This window comes from Acomys russatus, chromosome 13, assembly GCF_903995435.1.
Source record: "Acomys russatus chromosome 13, mAcoRus1.1, whole genome shotgun sequence".
NCBI lineage: Eukaryota > Metazoa > Chordata > Mammalia > Rodentia > Muridae > Acomys > Acomys russatus.
This window is the reverse complement of record NC_067149.1, coordinates 20574243-20599756: the sequence shown is the minus strand read 5'-3', so window position 1 is coordinate 20599756 and position 25514 is coordinate 20574243. Positions and strand designations below refer to the sequence as shown.

Below are 25514 nucleotides of genomic sequence, written 5' to 3'. Positions count from 1 at the left end.
GGGCAGGGAGAATGGAGATTGGAAATGGGTCTGGACAGCGAGCAGGAGGATGGGGAGGGATGCCGGGGCAGAGAAAGGGCTTGCAGGAAGACAGGGGAATGGAGAACAGCACACAAATGAGGAACTGTTTGTTGGCCAGGGCGCAAGTCAATGAAGAGTCCTGGCTGGCATTTGCAAGGCTATGGATCTCAACTCCAATACTGCAACAAATAAAAAGACCAAGCAAAGGAAACAAGATATAGCCTGGAAGGAATGGGCCTGAGCTAGGCTCAGAGTGGTGCCCAAGGGGAGGCTAGCACTTCAACGGTCCTAGCTACTAGAAACAACCCAGGGTTTTCAGAACAAAGGAAGGAGTCCTGGGTGATCCCTGTTTCTGTCTCCTCACAAGAGGGATACGGGCCCAGACCCATTCCTCATATCAGCTGGTGTCCATCCTAGAGCTGGGGACCCACCAAGAGAGAGGTAGAGATTGGTTGGTAGAGGGTCTGCCTGCACAGCATGACCAAGGCTCAAGGAGAAGGAAGGGTTTCAAAAGTCGCCTCTCTAACTTGAGGAGCTATGAATTCTTTCTAGGGGGGGGAGAGTCAGTTTTCTTTAAGGGTGCAGCCACTGATAGATCAATTATGCTCCAGTGCATGGTACCCCCAACCCAGGAGCTTATAGATAGCACAAATTGGACTGAATAGATTATATAAAAATAAAAATAGGGCTGGAGAGATGACTCAGAGGTTACGAGCATGGCCTGCTCTCCCAAACGTCCTGAGTTCAATTCCAAGCAACCACATGGTGGTTCACAACCATCTATAATGAGATCTGGTGCCCTCTTCTGGCCTACTTTTAATCCCAGGCAGAGGTAGGTGGGTCTCTGTGAGTTCAATGCCAGCCTGGTGCATAGCACAAGTTTCAGGACAGGCAGGGCTATACAAAGAAACATTGTCTTAAACAAAAACAAAAACAAAAACAAACAAATAAAAAGAGGACATGAAGCTTTAGGGGAGGAGATGGTATCTGGAAAGAATTAGAGGTGTAATTAGGGTGATCATGAGCAAAACACATTGTATGAATCTGGGCATTGTGGCATACATCTTTAATTTGGGAGGCAAAGACAGACAGATCTCTGAATTTGAGGTCAGCCTGCTCTATATAGTGAGCTCCAGGGTAGCCAGGGCTATACATTGAGACCTTGTCTCAAATAAAAAGAGAGAGAGAGAGAGAGAGAGAGAGAGAGAGAGAGAGAGAGAGAGAGAGAGAGAGAGAGAGAGAGAGATAAAAGAAACCAAAAACAGTATATGAAATTCTCAAAGAATTCATTAATAATATTTTGAAAGAAAAATAAATATAAAAAAAGAGGTAATTAAAAGAAAGTTGTGAGTGTGTCCTAATCCTTCTTAAGAGAAAATCTCCATAGGAATATTTATAGAAAAGCAACCATGCAAACAGATGGATGTTGCCATGCTGCCTACAAGCGAAGGAGAGAGGCTCAGAAGGAACCCCATTGCTATCTTGGTCTTGGACCCACCTTCTAGAAAGCAGCAGTTTTAAGTCCCCTGAGCTTCTATGGCTGATGCTGACTGACACACCACCCTTTGTAGTACTCAGAAGGAAGTCAGTCTATATTTCTCAGTGTCTGAAATGAGCCTGGCCTTGTGACTTACTTTGGCTGGCAGAAGCGGTAGCTCTTAAGTGTGGCCTCAGGGACCTCATCTGCTTCTACTGTGTGTGTGTGTGTGTGTGTGTGTGTGTGTGTGTGCGCGCGCGCGCGCGCCTTTTTGTGAACAAGCCTGTGTCTGTCTGCTGGAACAGGTGAGAAAGAGTGGGAAAGAAACCGTTTGTCTCAGCCAGGACCCTAAGCCTGCAAGAGCCTGCTGAGATCCACAGAGGCCACTCAGGTCCTCTGGGGCTGCTGAGCAGAGGAGGAGTACGTCTGACTGAGGTGGCACAAGGAGAGGTCAGAGGGGAAGGGCAGCCAGGAGGGTGCTGCAGTTGTCCCATGAGAGATGACAGGGTGGCTGTGCGGCTGTGAGACCAGACATCATCCAGGTCTATTCAAAGTGAGGTGGCGGCACCTGCTGATGGACTGGATGTTGAAATGAGCGAAGGGATCAAGATGGCCAAGGTTTCCACCCAGAGCATCTGGGTGGGCGGAGATGCTCACAAACTCTCCTGGCCGCAGGCCTAGCAGGCTGGGCTACGGCTCTGGACAGAAACAGACGTCCAGGCTCAGTTGAAAGCCCTAGGCCAGTCCAGAACTGGAAGGTGTATCCTCGGTGGGTGGCATACCATGTATCGGCTGCTCAGGAGGAGGGAGCTTATTTCAGGCCAGCAATACAGCTGCTGGGAGTTGCTTTTCTCTACTGGAGTCAGGCCTCTGACTGAAAAGGTGGACTGGGCCTTTTGCCTGGGTCTTAAATGGCTATATGGCACCCTCTGGTGGCTGGTATGGCTCCCGGCTGCCCTCTTAATTACCCTAGACACAGTGGTGCTTGGGCAAACTGCTCTGCAGGCAGAAGAAAGGCTTGTGAGCCTGGAATATGGAGGCCTCCCCACAGCCTGGCTTGCTGAGTGGACCAGGGAGAGATAGTGAATCTGAGTCTCAATCAATCAAATGGATGTGTGCACCTGGGGCCGAAAAGTCTGGGAGCTCAAGGGGCCTGTTTCCATGTTCAGCTTTCTGCTCACTTTTTAATCTTTCTTTCTTATCTTTTAAGTATTTCTGCTTTCAGTACACTTGAGAAAAATGCACATGGAAGAAACAAACAATGTCCACTGTGAGGAGTAAGTCTCACTCTGGTCTTGTTCTCTCAGACCTAGGGGCAATAGGATGGTGAGTGATGTTTCAGGCCAGAGACCCAGTGTGCACCCTTTAACTCTGCTAAATGCTCTTGCTGTTAAAATTATTTACGTGTATGTGCCCATGTTTATGTGTGCAGGTGTGTGTGTGCATACACGTGTGTGCATGCATGTGTTTGTATGTGAAGGCTTTATTCGCCATCCTGTAGGCTCAATTTCCTTATCAATTATACTTTATTATGAACTTACTAAATGAGCATACCTCCCTTATAATCCGACTAGCCTAAATAAGAGGAAAAGGAGATTAAGGAAAACAAGAGTGACAGCTCAGTATCAGTTCCTAGGAACGATTCTCCTGTTGGAACCTGGAGCAACCAGAACATGGAGCCTCAGCTGGAGCCCAAAGCATTGAAGCCTTCCCTGGAGCAGTTCTCTCTAGGATCCACTGGAAGTGGAGTGATGAACAGTCAAACAATACCAAGTCCCAACCAAAAGCCCAGCTTCCTGGTTTGGGCATATATATATATATATATATATATATATATATATATATTCCTCTCAGTCTGTTCAACAATGTTTTTCAGCTGGCAACAATCAAGCTCCCCAACAAAGTGGTTCGGCTTCTGAGTGGATAAACATCCTGTTCTCTCACATCTAAGTGGATAAACATCCTGCTCTCTTCTCCATCTCACACTTGGGATCAAAACAAAAACATGAAGCTGGGTCTAGTGGCCAACGGCTTTAACCCCAACACCTGGGAGGCAGAGGCAGGAGGATCACTGTGAGTTTGAGGCCAGCCAGCCTGGTCTACAAAGCTACTCCGGGTCAGCCAAGGCTAACACAGAGAGACCTTGTCTCAAAAAACAAAAATAAACCAAAACAAAAAACCCCACACGTTTACTTTCCTATGCCATCCACATTGCTTTTTGAGATAGGGCCTTTCACTGTCCCCAAAGCTTGACAGTTTGGCTAGACTGACTGTCAATCGAGCTCCAGGGATCTGTCTGTCTCTTCCTTAGGGAGAAGTAGGAGTGAGCACTTTCTCCATACCCACTTTATTACAGGCATGCCCGGCACACCTGACTTTAATGTGGGGTGGGTGCTAGGGATCCAAACTCAGGTCCCCAGGCTTGAGGAACAAGTGCTTTACTGACTTATCTATGTCCCTGGCGAGTTGTTTAGTTGGCTAAACTGCTCTTGCTGGTTGGTTGGTTGGTTGGTTGGTGGGTTTGAGATAAGGTCTGCTGTGCTATAAGCTGAGCTCAAAGTGTGGCTGCGCCTGAACTTCTTTTCTTCTCCCACTTCCCAAGTGCTAGATACAGGCTTGTGCCATCACATCTGCCTCACCCTTGCCACTTTGACCCCCGCATCTTGGACCAGTTCAAGGTTCCAATCTCTTGGACTGAGCAGTGTTAAGACTTGCTGCTGCTGACAACTGAGGGTTTAAACACCTTGAACTGAGCTCTGTAACACTTTTGAGGATTCCTAGGACTGAGTGTCCCAGCACCCTGTGCCAGAAGAGTCTTTTCCTTGCCTACTCAGATTGAGAGCCCCTCTCTGCTTATTTCATTAGCTATCCTGTGCAGCCTCCCTATACTTCTTCTGGGCACAGTCTAGCCCAACATCCCATCTGCCTGTTCCATAGGCCAAAGTCAGGGCCTTCCATAATCACCCCTGTTTCCTTGTGCCGTCAGCAGGGTGTACCAACCTCAATTCTGAGAACCACAGCATTGTGCAGAGGTCTGTGCTGGATGTTGGGTACAGCTGGCCCTCTGGGAAGTTACATGATGTGCTCAATTTCCTCTGATGTCAGTTTACCCCACACTATCAGTTTGGCTTCTGTCTTCATGCCTGGCCTATGGTGGATGCCTGCAAGATGCTGACCAATACGGAAAGTCTCAGAGGTCAGGCCTTCACAGAGGAAGGCCTCAAAGAAAGATGGCAGGACTCTGCACTCACACCAAGTGGGTCTTGGGCAAGGCGTCTAACTTCTGACTGAGTAAATAAACAGAATGAGCTAATTGGTGACGAAGCTATAATATATAAGTGCAGGTTTATTGGAAGCAGCATAGAAGGGGGAGGAGATGGGGGAGCATGTGCTGGGGGGGGGGGGTGAGAGACAGGGTAGGGAGGTGGGGAAAAAAGGGCCCTCCCTCCCAGAACCAAAATGTCTGGTTTATATAGGGAATCTCTGGGAGAGAGGAAGCTCCGTCCCTAGGTAGAAGGCAGGCCATGCCAGCCACGCCCTGCAGCAGGATGTAATTTTTGCAGCTTCTTCATAAGATTGCATGAAGATTCAATGTGTTGAAATATTTAAACCCATAGAGCAGTGAGCATGTGTAACTCAGTAGATAAATATTAGTCATTATTATAATTACGAAGGAGACAGTGTAATAGAATTGCCCAAAGACAAAGTAAGGAAAACACTGTCTATAAACTATAACGCACCTGTGCTGGTTTATTCCACTATCATGTTTTAAACATTTTTATGTGTGGGTGTTTTGTCTGCATGTATGTCTGTGCACCATGTACATGTCTGATGCTCAGACGTGTGTGTGTGTGTGTGTGTGTGTGTGTGTGTGTGTGTGTTTGAGATAGGGTCTCAAGTAGCCCAGACTGGCCCTGACCTCACTATATAACTGGGCTTGCTTAAACTCCTGATTCTGCTGCCTGTGCCTCTCAAGCACTCAGATTGGCAGTGTGTTCTACCACGCCTAGAATGACACTAGAATTCTTAAAACATCAGTAGAGGGCTGGAGGTGCAGCTCAGTGTCTGCCTAGTGTGTGCAGTTTCATTCCTAGTACTTAAGAAATGAAAATCAATACAACAGTAGTAGCCTACCCACTGACTTCCATAATTAATAGCCAACTGCCTGGCATGCTGCCAGTGCTTTTGAAGTAAATGAGGCACGAATGTGATGTTGGTTTTATGAATGCTAACAGGCTAAATCATGGTTGAGTTAAGAGGTCTTCTCTGGCCTCAAATAGTCCTGCCCATCAGATTCTGCCTCATTCTGGGCCTGTGGGTGGGTGGCTGCCAACGCATAGGTTGGTAACAGGCAAAGCTAGGCTCGCCTCTGGCATGTTGGCAAAAGTCAACACCTCTGCAGAGAGCAAAGTTTTAGAGAAAGTAGGTGTGAGCCATAGCTCAGTGGTATAGCATTTATCTAGCCTGTGTGAGACTCTGGAGTTCCAACTCCAGCCCTGGAAAATAACACCAAACAGACAAAATTAGCCACCGATTTGGAAATAGAAATGGACTGTCCATCTTGAAGCCCACTTTACATGTGCCTGTGGGAGAACTGAAGAGCAGGAGGAAAGGGACGTCTTCAGAGTTACAAAGTAAAGTTCTCTTGGGGCAGGAACTTGGGTCTGTGGAGCTCTAATTCTCACCCCTTTCCCAGCAGTTGTCCTCTCCATACTCACCCAATGCTGTCTGTCTCCAAGTTGGGAGCCCCAAATGAAATGCATAAATGTTGAGCTGAGGGGGGTACCAACCAGCCTAGGCCAGAGACCTGCTGGAGAGGGGTCACTTCACTTCATTTGCACAAGGTAGAGCTCGTGACAACAGGCCCCCTTCAGACAGTAATTTCCCAGAGTCAAACGGGTCAAGAGCCACAGCCATGATGGCCTAGGGTGGAGGCAGGAGGGATGGAGGCCACTTTCTGGTTCCAAAGCCCCAGATCTTCCCTGAGACTCCAGCTTCTGGAGCCCAGGTTACTGCAAAGTCTACGCGGTGTGCTGGCCATAAAGCAAACTGGACCTCAGTAACAGATGTGGTTCTACCCTGTGATTGTTGCACCACATGGTGCAGAGACAACTGATCCGCCATACTGTTTTTTATAAATGCCACTTATTTTGCGGAGATCTAGCCAACCCCACATCTTTTTTATTTTTAATTTTTTATTTATCTTTTGCTTTTGAGATGGTGTCTCATGTATCCCAGTCTGGCCTTGAACTTGCTATGTAGTTAAAATTTACCTTAAACTTCAGGTCCTCCTGGCTCAATCCCTAGAGCGTTGGGGTCATAGGCATGGCCATGTGGTGGAGATTGAGCCACAACCAGGATCAACTGAGCAAATGCCCAATTCTTGACACCCCTTCTCAACCTGTCTCTACTCTCCTGTGACCCGATCCCATATCTTTCTGTCTCCTCAGTGTGCTGAACATACCTTGGTCCTTCACTTAAAAAACTCTAAGAAAGCCTGTCTCGAAAACCCACAAAGAAACCCTGTCTTGAAAACCTAACCAAGAAACTTTCTATCTGTGTAACCTTGGCTGTGCTGGACTCACTTTGTAGACCAGGCTGGTCTCGAACTCACAGACACAGAACTGCCTCTGCCTCCCGAGTGCTGAGGTTAAAGGCGTGCGCCACCATGCCTGGCTAACAAGAATTTGTCTGTTTTGCCTGCATATATGTCTGTGCGCCGTATTTGTGCAGAACCATGAAGGCCAAAAGAGGGCATAGGATATTCTGGAGCTGAAATTACAGACAGGCTTTTCAACGCCGTGTCCTTTGGAAGAGCAGCTAGTGCTGTTAACCACCGTACTATTAAGCCGTCTCTCCAAAATCCTCAGGAACTTCTTAATGGTTTCTGACAAAGCACAGCAGGCACATTATTTAGGAGCCAAAGCCTCAGTTTCCCCACCTATAGAATAGGTGTAACGGGAGTGGTAGACTTCACAAAGCCTATAGCGTGTTGCTGGGGCTTGAGAGAACTTCGGTTAAAACACTCCACCTTGGGCCGGCCCTGTTGCGACAGCGCTTGCGCGGAGTCCTCTGCCTTCCAGTTTCAGTACAATCCAGGTCGGCGGTGAGCGCTCGAGGATTCGGCACTCGATCGCCATGTGTCAGTCTGCCTTCCGGTTTCCGCCTGGCGCGCCTGCCGAGCTCCGAGCTGCCGATGGTGATGGCTGCCGCAAGTCTCTGAGGGAACTCGGAGCCCCGGAGTCGGGGCCAGAGGTTGACAGCAGACAGCCAGCAGCCTGTCGGAAGCGGCAGGACGTAAAGGAGAGTGTCGTACTGCTCCGAGCCGCCACCGGGAGCGCGGCAGTGGCTGAGGTGGGTGTGACGTGTAGTTTGAGGCGAGGAGGCGGTGGGGAAGATGAAAGGCTCTGCCGGCCTCAGCGGCCGGTCTCTGCCCGCGACGTGTTGCGTGGCGCCCGCACAGTCGCGGTCCCTGCGGGTGCGCGTGACCGTGCGGACCTCTGCGGTGTCTCGGCTGGGTACCTCACGCCAGTCGGCTTGCGAGGGTTTGCACGAGCGGTCTTCTGGGTTGCAGCATCGGTTTCGGTGGTTTGTGGTGGCGCGTAATTAAGTGACTCCATGTGGAAGCCCCCCCCCCCCCGACTTGGTTCATTCATGGAGCCCTATTAATGCCGCCGTGTTTGTGTCAGACGTTGCGCCAGACCACCGAGTTCTGGCGGTGATGGCGAAAGTCACAGGCTACCCTCAATGGCTGCGGTCTTGTATTATTTAGTCGCTTGAGTTGTGTGCAAACCATGGCACCCACCCCAGGCCGCTGTTGTGAAGGCATCTTGGGTAAAGGGTCTATTCCCAGATTTGAGCTGCCAGGGTGGACAGGGGTGGCTTGTTGGAAATGTTCTTAAAAGATGAGTGCAGGAGAGGAAAAGGAGGCCATCCCCCTCAGAGGATCCTGTCAGGCCACCGGCTGGGGAGAGAACAGGTCGGACCTGGCGCTGGCTGTTTCAGTGATGCCTCAGATGCCTTTTGGGGTGGGTCTGTATGTGTGGAGTCGCCAGATTTATTTATTTATTCTCAAGACACTGTCTGGACTTGGAACTTGCCGTGTAAACCAGGCTGGCCTCAAACTCTCAGGTATCTGGCAGCCCCTGCTTCTCAGAGTGCTGAGATTAAAGGTCTGCACTACGACGCCTGTCCGAGTTTGTTTTGGTTGATTTTGTTTTTCGAGACAGGGTCTCTCTGTGTAGCCTTGGCTGTCCTAGACTCACTTTGTAGATCAGGCTGGCCTCGAACTTACAGTGATCCGTCTGCCGCTGCCTCCCAAGTGCTGGGGTTAAAGGCGAGCGCCACCACCCCGGCCTTGATTGTTTTTTGTTTGTTTGTTTGTTTGTTTCAAATTAAGGGAAACAACGGGCACCTGGTGTCCCATCTACTAATTTTCTGAGTTGTGGTCACTGGTCAGCTTTGAGGATCAGAGGGTGCCCTCCTCAATGCACTCTGCAGCACACCACAAACCTAGCTACACAAACTCTCTTAAACTCTGTGCTCTAATTTTTTTGGAGACAAATTTCATTGTTGCTGTGATGTTTTTTGGTTTTTGTTTTTTGTTGTTGTTCTTGTTGTTGTTGTCCTTGCTCTCAATGGTTAGGATTCTTTCAAGGTCACGTTAACAGTGACTTTGCCATGGACCAGTAAGAAAGAAAATGTAAGTTAGTAAGCCCTGAAATGTTTAAATATTTAAATACCAAATTTTTCTACTTAAGCACAGAGACTATTACACTTGCTACCCCACTGTTTGTAACTTATGAAATCTAGTAAGTTCAATTCACTGCAAATGCAAAATACAATTTTCATTAACTTTATCTATCTAAACTAAGAGACTATTTCTTGGTATGTTGGCCAGGCTGGTTTTGAATTCCTAGCTTCAAGTGAAGATCCTTCTGCCTCAGCCTTTCTGACTGCTGGAACTGCATGCACATATCACCAAGCTGGACTGGCTTTTATTATTTTTCTTTTCACTTTTTTAAATCTTAATAAAAATATTTTATATGAGGCATGCATAGTATGTGGAGGCTAGAGAACAACTTTCAGAAATATATTCTCTCCTTTTATTTACCTTCTGGTGATCAAACTCCAGTGGAGTGGCAAGTGCTTTTACACTGGGCCATCTCTCTGGCTCTTGCCTTTTTTTTTTTTTTTTTTAATTCCTCTTTAATGGAAGCTTGAAAGGTTTGCTGTTGTTGTTGTTGTTGTTAGTTTACCTTTTGGTGTTTAAGAAAATAGCACTATCTACATGTAGAAAAATGCAGTTAGACCCATATTTGTCACCATGCACAAAACTCAGATTCAAGTGGATTAAAGACCTCAAAGTAAAACCAAAGACATTAAATTGGTTAGAGTAAAAAGTGGGGAAGAGCCTGGGACACATTGGCACAGGAGACAACTTCCTGAACAGAATACCAACAGCCCAGGCCTTAATGTCAACAATTAACACATGGGACCTTATGAGGCTGAGAAGCTTCTGTAAGGCAGGAGACACTGTCAACAGAACAAAGTGATAGCCTACAGACTGGAAAAAGATCTTCACCAACCCTACATCTGACAAAGGTCTAATATCCAAAATATATAAAGAGCTCAAGAAATTAAACACCACCAAATCAAATAACCCAATTAAGAAATGGGGCTCAGAACTAAAGAGAGAATTCTCAACAGAGGAATATCAAATGGCTGAGAAACACTTAAAGAAATGCTCAACCTCCTTAGTCATCAGGGAAATGCAAATCAAAACCACTCTGAGATTGCATCTTACACCCATCAGAATGGCTAAGATCAAAAATTCAAGTGACACCACATGCTGGCGAGGATGTGGAGAAAGAGGAACACTCCTTCATTAATGGTGGGAATGCAAACTGGTACAACCACTTTGGAAATCTATCTGGTGCTATCTCAGAAAAATGGGAATAGGGCTTCCTCAAGACCCAGCTATTCCACTCCTTGGAATATACCCGGAAAATGCTCCACCACACAACAGGGACATATGCTCAACCATGTTCATAGCAGCCTTATTCATAATAGCCAGAATATAGAAACAGCCTAAACGTCCCTCAGTAGAAGAATGGATAAAGAAACTGTGGTACATTTACACTGTGGAATACTACTCAGCTATTAAAAACAAGGAAATCCCTAAATTTGTGGAAAATGGATTGAACTAGAAATGATCATAGTGAGTGAGTTAACCTAGAAGCAGAAAGAGTCAAATGGTATATACTCACTTATATCTAGACACTAGCCCAAGGGGCATTTCCCATGAAAGTCTTCACTTACCAGGAAAGTGGGTCAGAGGGAAGGACATCCTATTGGGACTTTAGGTGAGAGAAGCTTGGGAGAATGGGGAAATAGAAGGATCCAGAGGGTCCTAGAAACCTACAAGAAGAACATTATGGTGGGTGGATCTGGGCCCAGGGGTCTTGCTCAAACTATGACACCAGCCAAGGACAATACGGGAAGTAAACTTCGAACCCCTACCCAGATCTAGCTGATGGACAGGACATTCTCCACAGTTGAGTGGAGAGTGGGGACTGACTTTCACACGAACTCTGGTTCCCCATTTTTGACCATGTCCCCTGGATGGGGAGGCTTGGTGGCACCCAGAAGAAGGATAGCAGGTTACCAAGAAGAGACTTGATACCCTATGAACATATACAGGGGGAGGAGGTCCCCCTCAGTCACAGTCATAGGGGAGGGGAGTAGAGGAAAAGCGGGAGGGAGGGAGGAATCGGAGGATACAAGGGATGGGCTTGAGATGTAATATGAATAAATTAATAAAATTAAAAATAAAAAATATAAAAATAAAATATTTAAAAGAAAAGAAAATAGCACTAACTTTTTCTTTTTAAAAATATTATTTTGGGGGCTGGAGAGATGATTCAGTGGTTAAGAGCACCACCTGCTCTTCCAAAGGACCCAGGTTCAATTCTCAGCACCCACATGGCAGCTCACAACTGTCTGTAACTCCAAGATCTGACACCAGCACACATAAATTAAATAAAATATTTAAAAAATATATTATTTTGACCAGGCTGTGGTGGTACATGCCTTTAATCCCAGCACTTGGGAGGCAGAGGCAGGTGGATCTACTCTACGAAGGGAGATTCAGGATAACCAAAGCTACACAGAGAACTCTGTCTTGAAAAGCCAATATATAGATATAACTTTGTGTATGATATCACTTCCTTTTCTTTTTAAGTTATTGTTTTGTGTGTGTATGATGTGTGTGCTTAGGTGTAGTATATGTAAGAAGGTCAGAGGACAACCTTTGGGAGTCGGCTGTTTATTCTACCTCCATGGGGGTTCTAGCAATCAAACTTAGAGTAAGATATTTTACCCACTGAGTGGCATAAATCTTGCCACTTTACCTACCTTGCCAGCTCTTGTTTTGGTTTCTTGAAACAGAATCTCACTGTGTAGTCCAGGCTAGTCTCCAATTAAGGTTCCTTCTGTCTCTGCCTTCAGAATGCTGATGTTATAGTAATGAGCCACTAGAGCCTTTGTATTTCTAGCACATGTGCCTAACAAGTATCAGTAACTCAATATATATGGCAGAGTAAAAGTACTATTCATTGATAAGTATGTTACAGATTTCCCTCAGTGACTAAAATGACATGGAAATGATGTTGACCATGCTGATGGTTTAGGCCTGTAATTCCACAAGTCTAAAGCAAGAGAGTAGCAAGTTAAGGGCCTACCTGGGCTACATAGTGAGTCCAAACCAGCCCAGGCACTTTAAGCAAAGACCTTGTCTTAAACAAGAACAACAAAAAGGGCTGAGGTGTGCTTAGTGGTAGGCGACTTGCCTATCATGCGCTAGTTCTAGATCATATTCTTAGTGCTGAGGGGAAAGACTTCAAATAATGAGGCTGGACCATTTAAAATGAACTGACGGGAAAAGCCCTGGGATCGTGTTTGCTTCTCTGTGAGACTCGGCTTCCCACTTCATTGGTTTGCCAGTATGTCCTGTGCTGCTCTCCTCTCTTGAGTTTTGTCTTGGTCTAAGGATTTGAGAAAGTTTTTTTCAAAAACTTGTACCAAACATTAATCTTCTTGTTACAAACTTGTACGTCTGTTGAACTGTGGGAAGAGGAAAGAAACCTTTTGTTGCTGCTAATTTGCTTCAATTGACTTTTGTTTTTCTTAGATTCCTCCTGCTGAAGAGAGGAAATCTCATCCAAGGCCACAATGTCATTTCCCAATTATCCAAGTGCTGCCTGCTTAAGCTAACACTGCCAGAATCCTGCTCCCTTGGGAGGAATCAAGCTGACGTGGCATGAGCTTCCTGCCTTCCTGGGGTTGAGAGAAGCACAACTATGGCTTCTCTTGATGACCCAGGGGAAGTGAGGGAAGGCTTCCTATGCCCTTTGTGCCTGAAGGACCTTCAGTCTTTCTATCAACTTCAGTCACATTATGAGGAAGAACATTCAGAAGATCGTGATGTCAAAGGGCAAATTAAAAGTAAGAAGCAAGGGTCTTGCTGATTGCATTCTATTAAAGAGACCTTACTTAATGGAATAGATTTACAGGGTGTCGTACTCCCACTGGCTTATGATGTTAGTAATAACAGTAGCAAGCCGATATGATATCTAGTGCTTGCTTTGTCGATTCTCTCTGCACATTTGTTTGTTTGTTAGTTTTGGTGACAGGGTCTCTCTCCATGTAGTCCTGGCTGTCCTGGAACTCAGTATGTAGACTAAGCTGACCTCATAGAGATCTATCCAGTTTTGCCTCCTGAGTGCTGGGGCATTTACCACCAGGCCCCGCCCTTATTTATTTTATTTTATCTACATGGCAGCTATGCTACTCTGAGTTCCATTTGGCTGGCTAGGGTGGCAGACTCAGAGAGATTAGATAGCCTACCTAAAGTCACACAAAGGGAGGAAGCCTGGCTTCAAGCTAATAAACATAACCAGTGTGGTCCTCTCTCACTAGATTACTCAGATTATCTTACCTTCCTCCTGGAATGGTTTGGATACGAATGTGCTTATTCTTTGCCGTAAAAGTGGAGGCCCAGTACATACCACTTGCCTGTCACTAATTTAAGCCTTCCTACCGTCCCTTCTTCCCTAGCTATACCCTGCCCTCTGCAGTCCAGGAAAAGGAATATAACAGTTGAAAGCAAAGAGAAACAGCCTCCAAAGTTAAGTTTTTAAAAAACTTCCAGTTGTGGAGAGAAATCTTCAAAGGTTTGTTTTTTTGTTTTGTTTTGTTTTATTTTTTCCGAGACAGGGTTTCTTTGTGTAGCCTTGGCTGTCCTGGACTCGATTTGTAGACGAGGCTGGCCTCAAACTCAGAGCAATCCACCTGCCTCTGCCTCCGGAGTGCTGGGATTAAAGGTGTGCGCCACCATGCCCAGCTCTTCAAAGGTAATTTTGACTGTACCTAATATTCTAACTTCCAAATAAGCTGCTCCTCCTCTGGAGCTCTCTTCCCTAGTAAGTTAAGTCACATCTCTCACTTCCTGGGTGAACTAAGTTGCCTCTTCTACTTGGCAGTATTTCTGGAGGCCACAAGAGTCACAGAGTGTGGACACTGGATTTATATATAATCTGTGACCACTAGATGTCATTTCTAGTGGACTCTGTTCTCTAGACATGTGATTCACATGCTCCTTATCAAATACTTGTCCTTGGATTTCCAGTCTCCATTTTTCCTTTATTTAAAAAAAAAAAAAAAAAAAAGGAGCTGGATGGATAGTGGTGGCGCATGCCTTTAATCTCAGCACTAGGGAGACAGAGGCACTCAGATTTCTGAGCTCAAGGCCACCCTGGTTTACAGAGTGAGTTCCAGGACAGCCAAGGCTACACAGAAAAGGTCCTGTCTTGAGAAACCAAAAAGAAAAAAGGAAAAGAAAAGAAAAAAGTGTTGGGAATATCAACATAGTATTAGTTACAACTTTCACACACAAAAAAAAAAACCACGATGAAATCAGACGTTTTCAGAATCCTCAGGGCTGTAATCGTCCAGGAAACCACTGAAGCAGAACCAAGAACTGCTAAGGCGAGTACAGGAAAGGGTGGTGCTTTGTAATGAATGTTTGCAGTTTCTTTTATATGCTTTGTCATGTCACTTGACTTTCGCAGGAATCCTGCTAGAGAGCGCTTGGTGTCATTTTTAAAAAATATTTTATTAATTTATTCGTATTACATCTCAATTGTTATCCCATCCCTTGTATCCTCCCATTCCTCCCTCCCTCCCACTTTCCCCCTACTCCCCTCCCCTATGACTGTGACTGAGGGGGACCTCCTCCCCCTGTATATGCTCATAGGGTATCAAGTCTCTTCTTCGTAGCCTGCTATCCTTCCCCTGAGTGCCACCAGGTCTCCCCATCAAGAGGACGTCAAAAGACTTGGTGTCATTTTATAGATAAGCATGGTTCAGAGATATCCTGTAATGTTTCCAAAGTCACCCAGCAATTGGCAGGAATAGGCCTGGCACCCAGATCTTCAGCAACATGGAAGTCCAGTGCAGCTTTTTCTACAGGGCATTGCTGATAGTGAAAAGCCCTCTATTCTCATCACAGCATATATTGCAACTTCCAGGGGGAAAAAGGGGGAAGAAAAGTTGGGGATTTAGCTCAGTGGCCCTGGGTTTGGTCCTCAGCTCTGGGGGAAAAAAAAAAAGACAAAATAACAAACAAACAACAAAAAACAAAAACAAAAAATAACCAAGGTAAAAAGGGGAAGAAAAAGCCCCAAACGAGATTGTCTAAACTTCCTGTAGACAACCAAAGGGTTTTCAGAGAGCTTTGTATCTTGCATTGATGACCTCAGTCATACACACGCCTGGTTAATCCAGTTTGTAGAAAGGTTAAAGGTGTCCTCAGACTTCCATGCTAATCTTTTACCTTTTAAGTTTTTATTACTTTATTTGTTTATTTTATTTTATTTTTTGTTTTGTTTTTCAAGACAGGGTTTCTCTATGTGGCTTTGGCTGCCCTGGACTCACTTTGTAAGCCAGGCTGGTATCGAACTCACAGAGGTCCACTTGCCTCTACCTCCCAAAGTACTGAGATTACAAGCATGTTCCAACCTGCCCAGCTAATTTTTTTTTTTTTATGGATATGGGTGTTTAGCCTGTATGTATGTCTATGCGCTGCTTGTATGCCTGGTGACCACGGAGGCTAGGAGAGAACATTGGATGCCTTGGAGCTGGTGTTACAGATAGTTGTGAGCCTTGATGTGAATGATGCTGTGAATTGTATCCAGCTCCTCTAAAGGGCAGCAAATACTCTTAACTACTGAGCCATTTCTCTAGCCTCTTACAGGAACCTTCTTAAAAGAGGAAAAATGTCAAGACTGTTTAAAGAATGTTAGAGATGTGAATCTGGCAATACAGACATCATGAAAATGTTTCTTGATAAGAAAGTTACGAAGATCTTCAATGGTGGGCCGTCTGCAGAGTAGGGCTTTGCTCATAGAGCACTTGTTAGGCTCTGGCTTCCATGCAGAAGGAAAAAAAAAAAATCCATCTGTTTTTTGTTGTTGTTAGTTTAGTGGTATGGCCTAAGAAATGTTTATTATTAGGCTTCTAATTATTATGGTGGTATTATTTTATCCACTTTCACAATCAATAAAGACATAAACACCTGATATATTTTAGAATAGCTTAATTCACCTGGGGCATGGCAGATATTACCTCCTAAGCTACCTTCCATTATCTCCCAGCCTCCATCCCATGCCATCTGCTTCTAATAAATTCTGTTTTAGCTACCTCCCATCCGTAATCCCAAAATAGGTGCTAAGGTTGTTCACCTGGGCCATTTCTTTCATATTGAACTTCAGAGTTCCTCCTCTACGCCCACATGGCCGCTTCCTATCCTATGGCATCCTCCTCCTCCTCTTCTTCCCAAGATCCTCTCTGTCCCTCAAGTCCTCGAACTTTTGCTCTGACCCTTTCTTCTGCCCTGGCCAGGTGTCAGGGTGCTTTTGTTTTTGTATTTTGTTTGTTTGGGTTTTGTTTTTTTTTTTTTTTTTTTTTTTTGGTTTGTTTTTTTGAGACAGGGTTTCTCTGTGTAGCCTTGGCTGTCCTGGACTCACTTTGTAGACCAGGCTGGCCTCGAACTCACAGGGATCCACCTGCCTCTGCCTCCCGAGTGCTGAGTTAAAGGCGTGCGCCACCACCACTTGGTAGGTATCAGCTTTTTAATCAGCCAATCACAAATAATTTCTAGGCAAGATTAACAGTAGTATTTGGAGTGCATGACAGTTTGCTCTTAAACATTAAGATCTCTGCTGGCAAACAATTAACAAATAACAAAGCACCAGACCATACTCCCAACAGTTTTTATTTTTTCCATTTCTACCTCAAAAGAACCAACACTCAGCTTCTGCCTCCCCCAGTGCTGGGATTACACCAAAAGAACTACCACACCAGCTGTTGGAGGTAGTTTTAAACAGACATGATCAACTCGCTATATGGAAAATGGTCTGTGGGTTTGAATTCTGGCCCTGGTCCAGCTGTAGTTAAGCCCTTTTACAGTAGACAGAGGAAAAGGTGGTTGAAAATTGACTGTAGCTTCTGGTTTGTTTTCAAAGATGCATGGCGTAGTTAACTGGGTCCCTTTGGGAGGGGTACATCTACTCTGCCAGACAGTTCTCCTTATTGCCCAAAGTGGTTAAATGGCATGGACCGATTTTTTGCTTGTCATTGTTCAGTCTTGTTTGCAAAGTGAAGAAGTGTGCCAGGCATGATAGCACATACCTTTAATCTCAGACCTGGGTGGCAGAGTTAGGGAGAGCTCTGCTAATTCAAGGCATGTGCAGTCTATATAGCAGCTTCCAGGATAGTCAGCACTACCTAGAGAGACGCTGTCTCAAAACAAACAAGAATCCACCATCCTGGTTCCCTCATTGAATTTTATTTGGCTCTTTTTATTTAGATGGACTATTAAACTTGGCTGTAAGCCGTAACTTAGCCTGTATGTTGGAAACATGAACAGCATTCTGTCTTCTGTGGGGTTAGTAATAAGGTCTTTGTCTTACTGTTGTATTTCTCTTGAGATCTGAATATTGTTGTGCATTTTAAAATAAGAATTATTTTTATATAATCTTGGGGTCATTTGTGGTATTTTATTTATTCAAGATCTTGTCCAGAAGGCAAGGAAAGCAAAGAACAAGTTGTTGAAACGAGAAGGGGATGATCGAGTGGAACCAGGGACCCAAGGATATGAATCATTCAGCTATGGAGGGGTTGATCCTTACATGTGGGAACCCCAGGAGCTTGGTAAGAAAACTCATTAATTCATTCAGTGCTTAGGGGATATCTATCCTGTTTTGGGAATACACACACACACACACACACACACACTCACTCACTCACTCACTCACTCAAACAAGTATTAGTCAGAGTTCTCTAAAGAAACAGAATATGGTGGTCCTGGTAGTTCAAAAATGGCTGTCTTAAGACTGAAAGGCTGAGAGTCTGGTAGTTGTTAAGTCTCGGTAGTCACAATCTGGAGCTATGCCCTGGAGGATTCCTGGAGAGATGCTGGTCTTCAGTCTGTTGGAACCCTCAAGAATTTGGACTTATTACCAGCTGCAGCAACAGGATAGATGAGCTTGCAAAGGAGAATGAGGGCAAGCAGACTAACAGCAAAGTTTCTTTCTTCCACTGTCTTTTATGTGGGCTGCCACCAGTAGGTGTGGCCAGGTTTAGGACAGATCTTGTTTTAAGTAATCTAATTAAGAAAATCCCTCACAGGCTGGGTGTGGTAGCACATGCCTTTAATCCCAGCACTCTGGGAGGCAGAAGCAGGCAGAGCTCTGAGAGTTTGAGGCCAGCATGGTCTACAAAGTAAGTTTCAGGACAGCAGGGTTACACAGAGAAACCGTGTCTTTGGAAAAAAAAAAAAAAGAAAGAAAAGAAAATCTCTCACAAGGAGTGCCTAGCCCCTTGGATTTTAGTTGATTCAGATACTGTCAAGTTGACAACCAAGGTGGGTCATCATGTCCCCCTTCTGTCACCCTCTCTGACACCCTTCTCTATCCCATACAAGTCAGCTTCCTACTTTGACTGTTTTAGGTAATGTTCTAGGAGCTGACCCTCAGGGCTAAGTGTCTTGTTGGCCTACCTCCTAGTAGGGAGAGAAGATGGAAGGGAGTGAGTTGAGGTTTCTACTAAGTTAGGCACTGTTCAATGTTTTGTATGTGTGGCTTTCTTCAGGTGTCCCTGTCTTCTCTAGGAACCTGCTGAGGATCAAACAGCTGCTAAACTCGGTGTTTCTTATGTCAGCCTAGCCACAGACCCCCATTGACAGACCTCTCTGCTTTCAGGTTACCTGACAAGTGAGAGGCATGTGCAGCTTTTCTGATGCACATAATTATGGCATCATCTGCATATTTATTTTTTAAACTGAAAGTGCTGGGAATAGAACCTGAGGCCTTGGCAAGTGCTGTGCTACAGAGCTACATCCCCAGCGCTACTTTCTTTTTATTTTTAATTTTTTCCATTTTTGTTTTTGGCTTTTGAGACAAACTCGCCCTTGCTGTCCTGGAACTCACTGTGTAGATCAGGCTGTCTTAGAACCTCCTGCCTCTGCCTCCTGAGCACTGGCATAAAAATGTGGCCACTGTGCTCAGCTTCTACTTTACTTTCAAAATTTTAAAATACTCTAAAATTTATTTTTTAAAAAGATTTATTTATTATAGTGTTCTGCCTGCATATATGCCGGTACACCAGAAGAAGGCACCATATCTCATTATAGATGGTTGTGAGCCACCATGTGGTGGCTGGGAATTAAACCCAGGACCTCTGGAAGAGCAGACAGTGCTCTTAACCTCTGAGCCATCTCCCAGCCCCTAAAATTTCTTCTTATGATTATTCAGTCTTGTGACTATACCAAGCAACTTTTCCCATCACTCCCCAACAAAACTCAAACCATTAAATTAAACTAATACTTGGAATGACTTTTCTTTTTTTAAATTGAGACTGGACCTCACTATGAAAACCTGTCATGGAACTCCCTTTGTAGAACATGCTGGCCTTGAACTCAGAGTTCTGCCTGCCTCTGTCTCTCAAAGCTGGGATTAATGGCATATACTCTATGCCTGGTACATGTATAGGAATTACATATCAGTAAAGCTGTTAATAAAAATATGTTACATATGCTGAACTAAAGTGTCTCATTTTACACATTGTTTATAAAGCTGTGGGATAATAATAATCACTAATTTTGTTTTCTGGGATTGAGTCTCAGTCAGAAGCTTGGTGAGAACATTCATTTACTTATTCATTAAGTGCTTATTGAGCATCCACGTGCCTAATCCATGCTGAGTCTGTGCTCCGACACTGAGCTACACACCCAGTCCAATAAAAGACTTTCTGTCCATGAAGTGGATAAGTAATGGTTCTTTCATAGTGGTCTACTTTACTTCCATATTCAAAACCTATGTGAGATAGCCTACTCTGACTGCCACAACACCCACACCCGCAGCATAGATATATACGTGTACATATAAATAAAATTAATGAAAACTAACCTCTAAATATACATGAGTAAGCCGGGCACAGTGGCACACTCCTGAAATCCCAGTACTCAGGGAGGCAAAGACAGGTGGACCTCTGTGAGTTTGAGGCCAGCCTGGTCCATAAATGGAGTCCAGGAGAGCCAAGACAACACAGAGAAACCCTATCTCAAAAAACCAAGATAGAAGAGCTGGGTGTGGTAGCGCATGCCTTTAATCCCAGCACTTGGGAGGCAGAGGCAGGTGGATCTCTATGAGTTCGATGCCAACCTAGGCTACAAAGCGAGTCCAGGACAGACAAGACTACACAGAGAAACCCTGTCTCGGGAACAAAACAAAACATAAAAACAAAAACAGAAAAAATGATACAGAAGAGGGAGAAAACACGAGAGCTAAGACCCTAAGTATATTTAACAGGATCACTGATTGCATCTTTATTAATACTATGGGGGAAGGTGGCATTAAGTCCTAGAACTGTGCAGTCCACTTCTGTAGCCACTAGCCATAAGTGGCTATTGAAATGAATCCAATAAAATCTAATGGTTGTTTCCTCTATGCTCACTTCAGTTGTGCAATATTCCTCTATGGTCAGTGGCCACAAACACTTTTATCACTGCAGGAGAAAATGGCTTTACAGATAATGCTATTGGGCCGGGTATAGTAACACACACCTTTAATCCCAGCACTCGGGAAGGCTGAGGCAGGAAGATCACTGTGAGTTGGAAGCCAGCCTGGTCTACAAAGTGATTCCAGGATAGACAAGGCTACACAGAGAAACCCTGTCTGGAAAAACCCAAAAATCAAAACAAAACAAAAACCAAATAATGCTATTGTTACATGACATTCCTGGGACCTGTAGAAGAACCATCTGTTCACTTCAAATTGGAAGAGTACAGACTGAGCAAAGAAAAGTTCCTACCAGTCCAGTTTTTTTTATATAAATGAGCTAATTGGGCGTTATTTACAAGAGCATGGGTGACTCACAGCTGTGCCACCAAAAAGTCCCAACCCCCTGCCCACCAAGATACTGTTTTATTTTATTTCTTTTTTCTTTTTCTTTTTCTTTTTTCTTTCCATTTTTCGTTTTTTCGAGACAGAGTTTCTCTGTGTAGCCTTGACTGTCCTGGACTCACTTTGTAGACCAGGTTGACCTCGAACTCACAGCGATCCACCTGCCTCTGCCTCCCAAGTGCTGGGATTAAAGGTGTGTGCCACCACTGCCTGGCTGTTACTGTTTTATTTTTTAATTTTTAAAGATTGTCTTTTTAAAAATTGTGTGTGTCTGTATATGAGTGTGTACACACATGTATGTGGTTGCCTGTGGAATCCAGAAGAGAGTATCAGATTATCTGGAGTTATAAGTGTTTGTGAGCTATCTGACTTGGGTACTGAACTTGAGTCCTGCAAGATCACTATGTGCTCTAAACTGCTGAACCCTCTGTCCAGCCCCAAGCTCCTGTTTGTATGCCTCTTAGTCTACAGCAGAGTTAATGCAAAGCAGGACTCAGAGCACTGTCTAGTGTCAAAGCTGTAGTGGTGGGTGTAGGCTCAGACCACATAAGGCACAGACAAAACTAGACTGATAAGGTACCAAGTTTATGTGTCCTGTGTCCTTGCTCTGATAAGATTCTGCTGGTCTCAGCAAGCAGTGTCCAGCCATAGGAAGGATGGCTTGATTTGCTGCAGTCAGGCATACAGTGGCTTACTGCAAAATGGAGTTAAAACCGCCAGGATTCAGAGGTCTGATTCCATTACAGACATATACTAGCAGTTATGAAAGCTGATTAGAAGCATAAAAGAGAATTTTCAGACAAGTGAATTTTAATACTTTGTGATAGGAAGTAGCTTATTCCTAGTTGCCATAGTCTTAATTGTTAGAGTATTTTTTTGGTTATCCTGTCTACTTCAACAATGGAAGGATTTACAAATTACGGAAGGTCAAGTGAATGGAAGTTTTAGAAATTGTTATTTGTAATTACCCCTAAGACTTCTAGACTAGAATCTAGATACTAGTGTATGATTAGGAAAGAAAGACACAAATGAGTAAGTATAGTGTGGAGACAGTTCTTAGGGGCTCCAAACAAGTGCAAGATAGCTATGGTAATCATATGTGAAAATGTACTGTACTCTTTAAATTGCCAGGTGAGTAGGATTTAAGTGACCTTGCTACAAAAAATGAGTGAGGTAATGTATGTTTTATTTAGCCATTCCATATTTGACTCTGTATCCCTAGTCCTGAGACTAAAAGTATGTGTAACCATGTTCAGCTATAATATTTATTTTGTTTTGTTTTGTTGAGACAGGGTTTCTCTGTGTAGCCCTGACTGTCCTAGACTCACTTTGTAGACCAGGCTGGCCTTGAACTCACAGAGACCCATTTGCCTCAGCTTCCCTAAGTGCTGGGATTACAGGTGTGCACCACAGTGTCCAGCTTTTGTTTTATTTTGTTTTGAGCTGGGGTTTCTCTGTGTAGTCTTGGCTGTCCTGGAAATTGTGTTCCACAGACCAGGCTGGATTGGAACTCGGAGATCCACCTGCCTCCACGTCCTCAGTGCTAGGATTAAAGGCACGTGTAACCAGCACTTGACCATATTTTTAAAAATTAATTAATTTATTTAATCAATTTACAGCCTAATGGTAGCCCTCTCCCTCCTCTCTTTCCGGTCCCACCCTCATATCCTCTTCCTCCAACCCCCTGATTCCCCTTCTCAAGGAAGGGGAACCCTCCCCCCAACATAGGTACCAGCCCACCCAGGTGCATTAAGTTACAACAGGACTAAGCATATCCTCTCCCACTGAGGCCAGACAAGGGAACCCAGCTGTGGGAAGGAGATCTGCAGTCAGGCAACAGAGTCAGAGACAACCCCCACTCCAATTGTTAGGGGACCCACATGAAGAACAAATTACACATCTGCTACATATTTGTAGGGGGTGGGACATAATTTTTACTTGCCAATTTTTAAAAAAGGTGTATCATGTCAAATACTAACCATGGTCAGTATGTGAGTAAAGAGGTAGTCGCTGAGAAGAACACTAGGTGCTGGCAGGTCAGAGGGCAGCACTGGGAGCAGACCAGGCGGAGCAGACCAGGCGGAGCAGACGTTTCAGATACACTGAGGTCAGATATTACCTGGCTCCACTTGTATTGGGAACATTTCTGCTGGGCCGTACATCCTAAACTGAGGGAATTAGCCATTTAACTGTACTAAGGTCCGAAGTACCACTCACTGGCATGCCCCCTTCCTCCCCCATTTTGAGAAGGGATTATCATTGTTAGTTAATTTGGTTTTTCAAGACAGGATTTCTTTTTTCTTTCTCTTTTTTTTTTCGAGACAGGGTCTCTCTCTGTGTAGCTTTGGGCGATCCTGGACTCACTTTGTAGACCAGCACTGCCTCCCGAGTGCTGGGATTAAAGGCATGCACCACCACTCCTGCCTCAAAACAGGATTTCTATTGGCTGTCCTGGAACTCACTGTGTCAGTCAGGCTGCCGTCAAACTCAGAGATCTGTCTGTGTCTGCCCCCTGAGTGCTAGGATAAAAGGCATGCACTGCCATCCCCCCCCCCCACCCCAGCTTTTGAAAAGGGATTACTTTTATTTTAATAAAAAGCTACATTGTGCAAGTCACAAAGTAGTCAAGTAACTTGTCTAAGGTGACATAGCATGTAGCAGAATTGAAATTTGAGCTCAGGCTAACTCTAATAAGAACACATCTGCTATGCTTTGAGGCCTCTCATGTTGTCTCCAAGGGCCAGAGTTAGCATTGTAATGAAATTCCATCTATCTACTTCCTAGTTATTAACATTTTTGTAAGGCCTAAAACCCTGAATTTTTAAAAAAATAATTCATTGAGGATCTAGAGAGGCTCCATCAGAATCATTAACAAGTCATTTATCTTTGCTTCCCCCTTAGGTGCTGTGAGAAGCCATCTTTCTGACTTCAAAAAACATCGTGCTGCAAGAATTGACCACTATGTAGTTGAAGTCAATAAATTAATAATCAGGTTGGAAAAGGTAAATTTTGTAGTTTTAGTATGCAAGTACAAATTTTGTAGAAGTCTCAATTTCTGTAGCATGTGTTACGTGAGTGATGTATATCTGATTCTGAGAGAGCTACAGAGGACATGGAGGACAGGCTTGGCCTGGGCTGGCCTTCTGAAGTGAATGGCTCCCACTGATAGACTTGCTGTGTGCCCAGCTCCTCTTCTGCTGCTTTAAAAACTTCTGGGATTGTCCGGGGTAGTCACTCAGTGGGACATAGAGTGTAACATCATTTGATAGCGAACACAAGAAGTGTTCAGCTCAGTGACTACTCACTCAGGTTAGGGCTAGCATGTGTTGTGGGGGCATCTTAGGTAGCCTTTCCTGTCCTGTAGTGCTAGAGTGTACTTGCAGCACTACCATGATTGAGTTGGATTCTGACCCTAGATACACTTGGGATGTATCTGGATTGTGTGTGGGGCGTGTGATAGCAATTACAGGTATAGTCCCCATTTATACTTTTGTGATGCCCTAGCAGGCACACTACCACGGACTAAGACCCAGACCAGGAACATTCTGGATATGGATTTTGTGGACGGTCTTATTTTCCAGGAAGATTGGAAAGTCGGAAGTTCACATTGCTTTCAGTAGTTCCTATACCAACCCTGTTTACCTAGTTATTGGTGAAACTGGTAAATGACAAGAGATTAGAAGTGAGCTATAGGTATGGAGGTTCCTCTGGATATGAAATTAACATGTTCTTTGTGCAATTGTTTGTATTACTTGGGTTGGGGTTGACCAGTGAGCCTTGAGAAATACAAGCATGCATTGCCTGCTGAGTGTGAGTGACAAGTTGTTGAGAGTGTCCCTCAACTGGGTAACTCCATTTGGCATTGTGCTTTCCTGTTTAGCTCACTGCATTTGACAGAACAAATACTGAGACTTCAAAGATTAGAGGTAAGTCCAGACCTTTGCTCATGATCATTGCATTTTTACTTTCTTCCTGAGAACAACTTCAGAATGCTGCACTGCTTTTTTTCTTTTGTTCTTCCAAAGCAATAGAAAAGTCCGTGGTGCCTTGGGTCAATGACCAGGATGTTCCTTTCTGTCCGGATTGTGGGAATAAGTTCAGCATCCGGAACCGACGTCACCACTGCCGCCTCTGTGGGTCTATCATGTGCAAGAAATGTATGGAGCTCATTGGGCTGCCCTTGGCAAGTAGGTGATGTGGCTATGGACTCTGGGCCCTGATCTTTTTGGGAGCTAGTGAGTGTACCTAGGCCCTTGGGAGCACTTGTTTAATTAATGGCCCACAGAATTTTCCTTTGTCCACTTGTTGAGTTTATGAAGCCCACTACACGCTAGACACTATGCTAGGGCCAGGGATATAGTGGCCTGAAACAGGCTGGTGAGCTTTTTTTCTTTTTTTCAGAAAAGAGTGTTGAATCCTCTGGAACTGGAGTTACAGACGGTTGTAAGCCACTATATGGGTTCTGGGAACTGAACCTGGGTCCTCTGCAAGAC

General features: G+C 44.7%; 1 protein-coding gene across 1 annotated transcript in view; it reads left to right on the top strand.

The window, feature by feature from the left end:
- The first annotated feature begins 7658 nt into the window (after positions 1-7658).
- Rbsn (rabenosyn, RAB effector) overlaps positions 7659-25514 on the top strand; it is a 30992-nt gene continuing 13136 nt past the window's right edge. The window contains exons 1-6 of the mRNA XM_051154933.1: positions 7659-7852; positions 12690-13003; positions 17630-17770; positions 23923-24023; positions 24902-24947; positions 25047-25208. Of these exons, the coding sequence (XP_051010890.1) occupies positions 12859-13003; positions 17630-17770; positions 23923-24023; positions 24902-24947; positions 25047-25208 (595 nt within the window). The 5' untranslated portion in view covers positions 7659-7852; positions 12690-12858. The remainder of the gene's footprint in view (positions 7853-12689; positions 13004-17629; positions 17771-23922; positions 24024-24901; positions 24948-25046; positions 25209-25514) is intronic.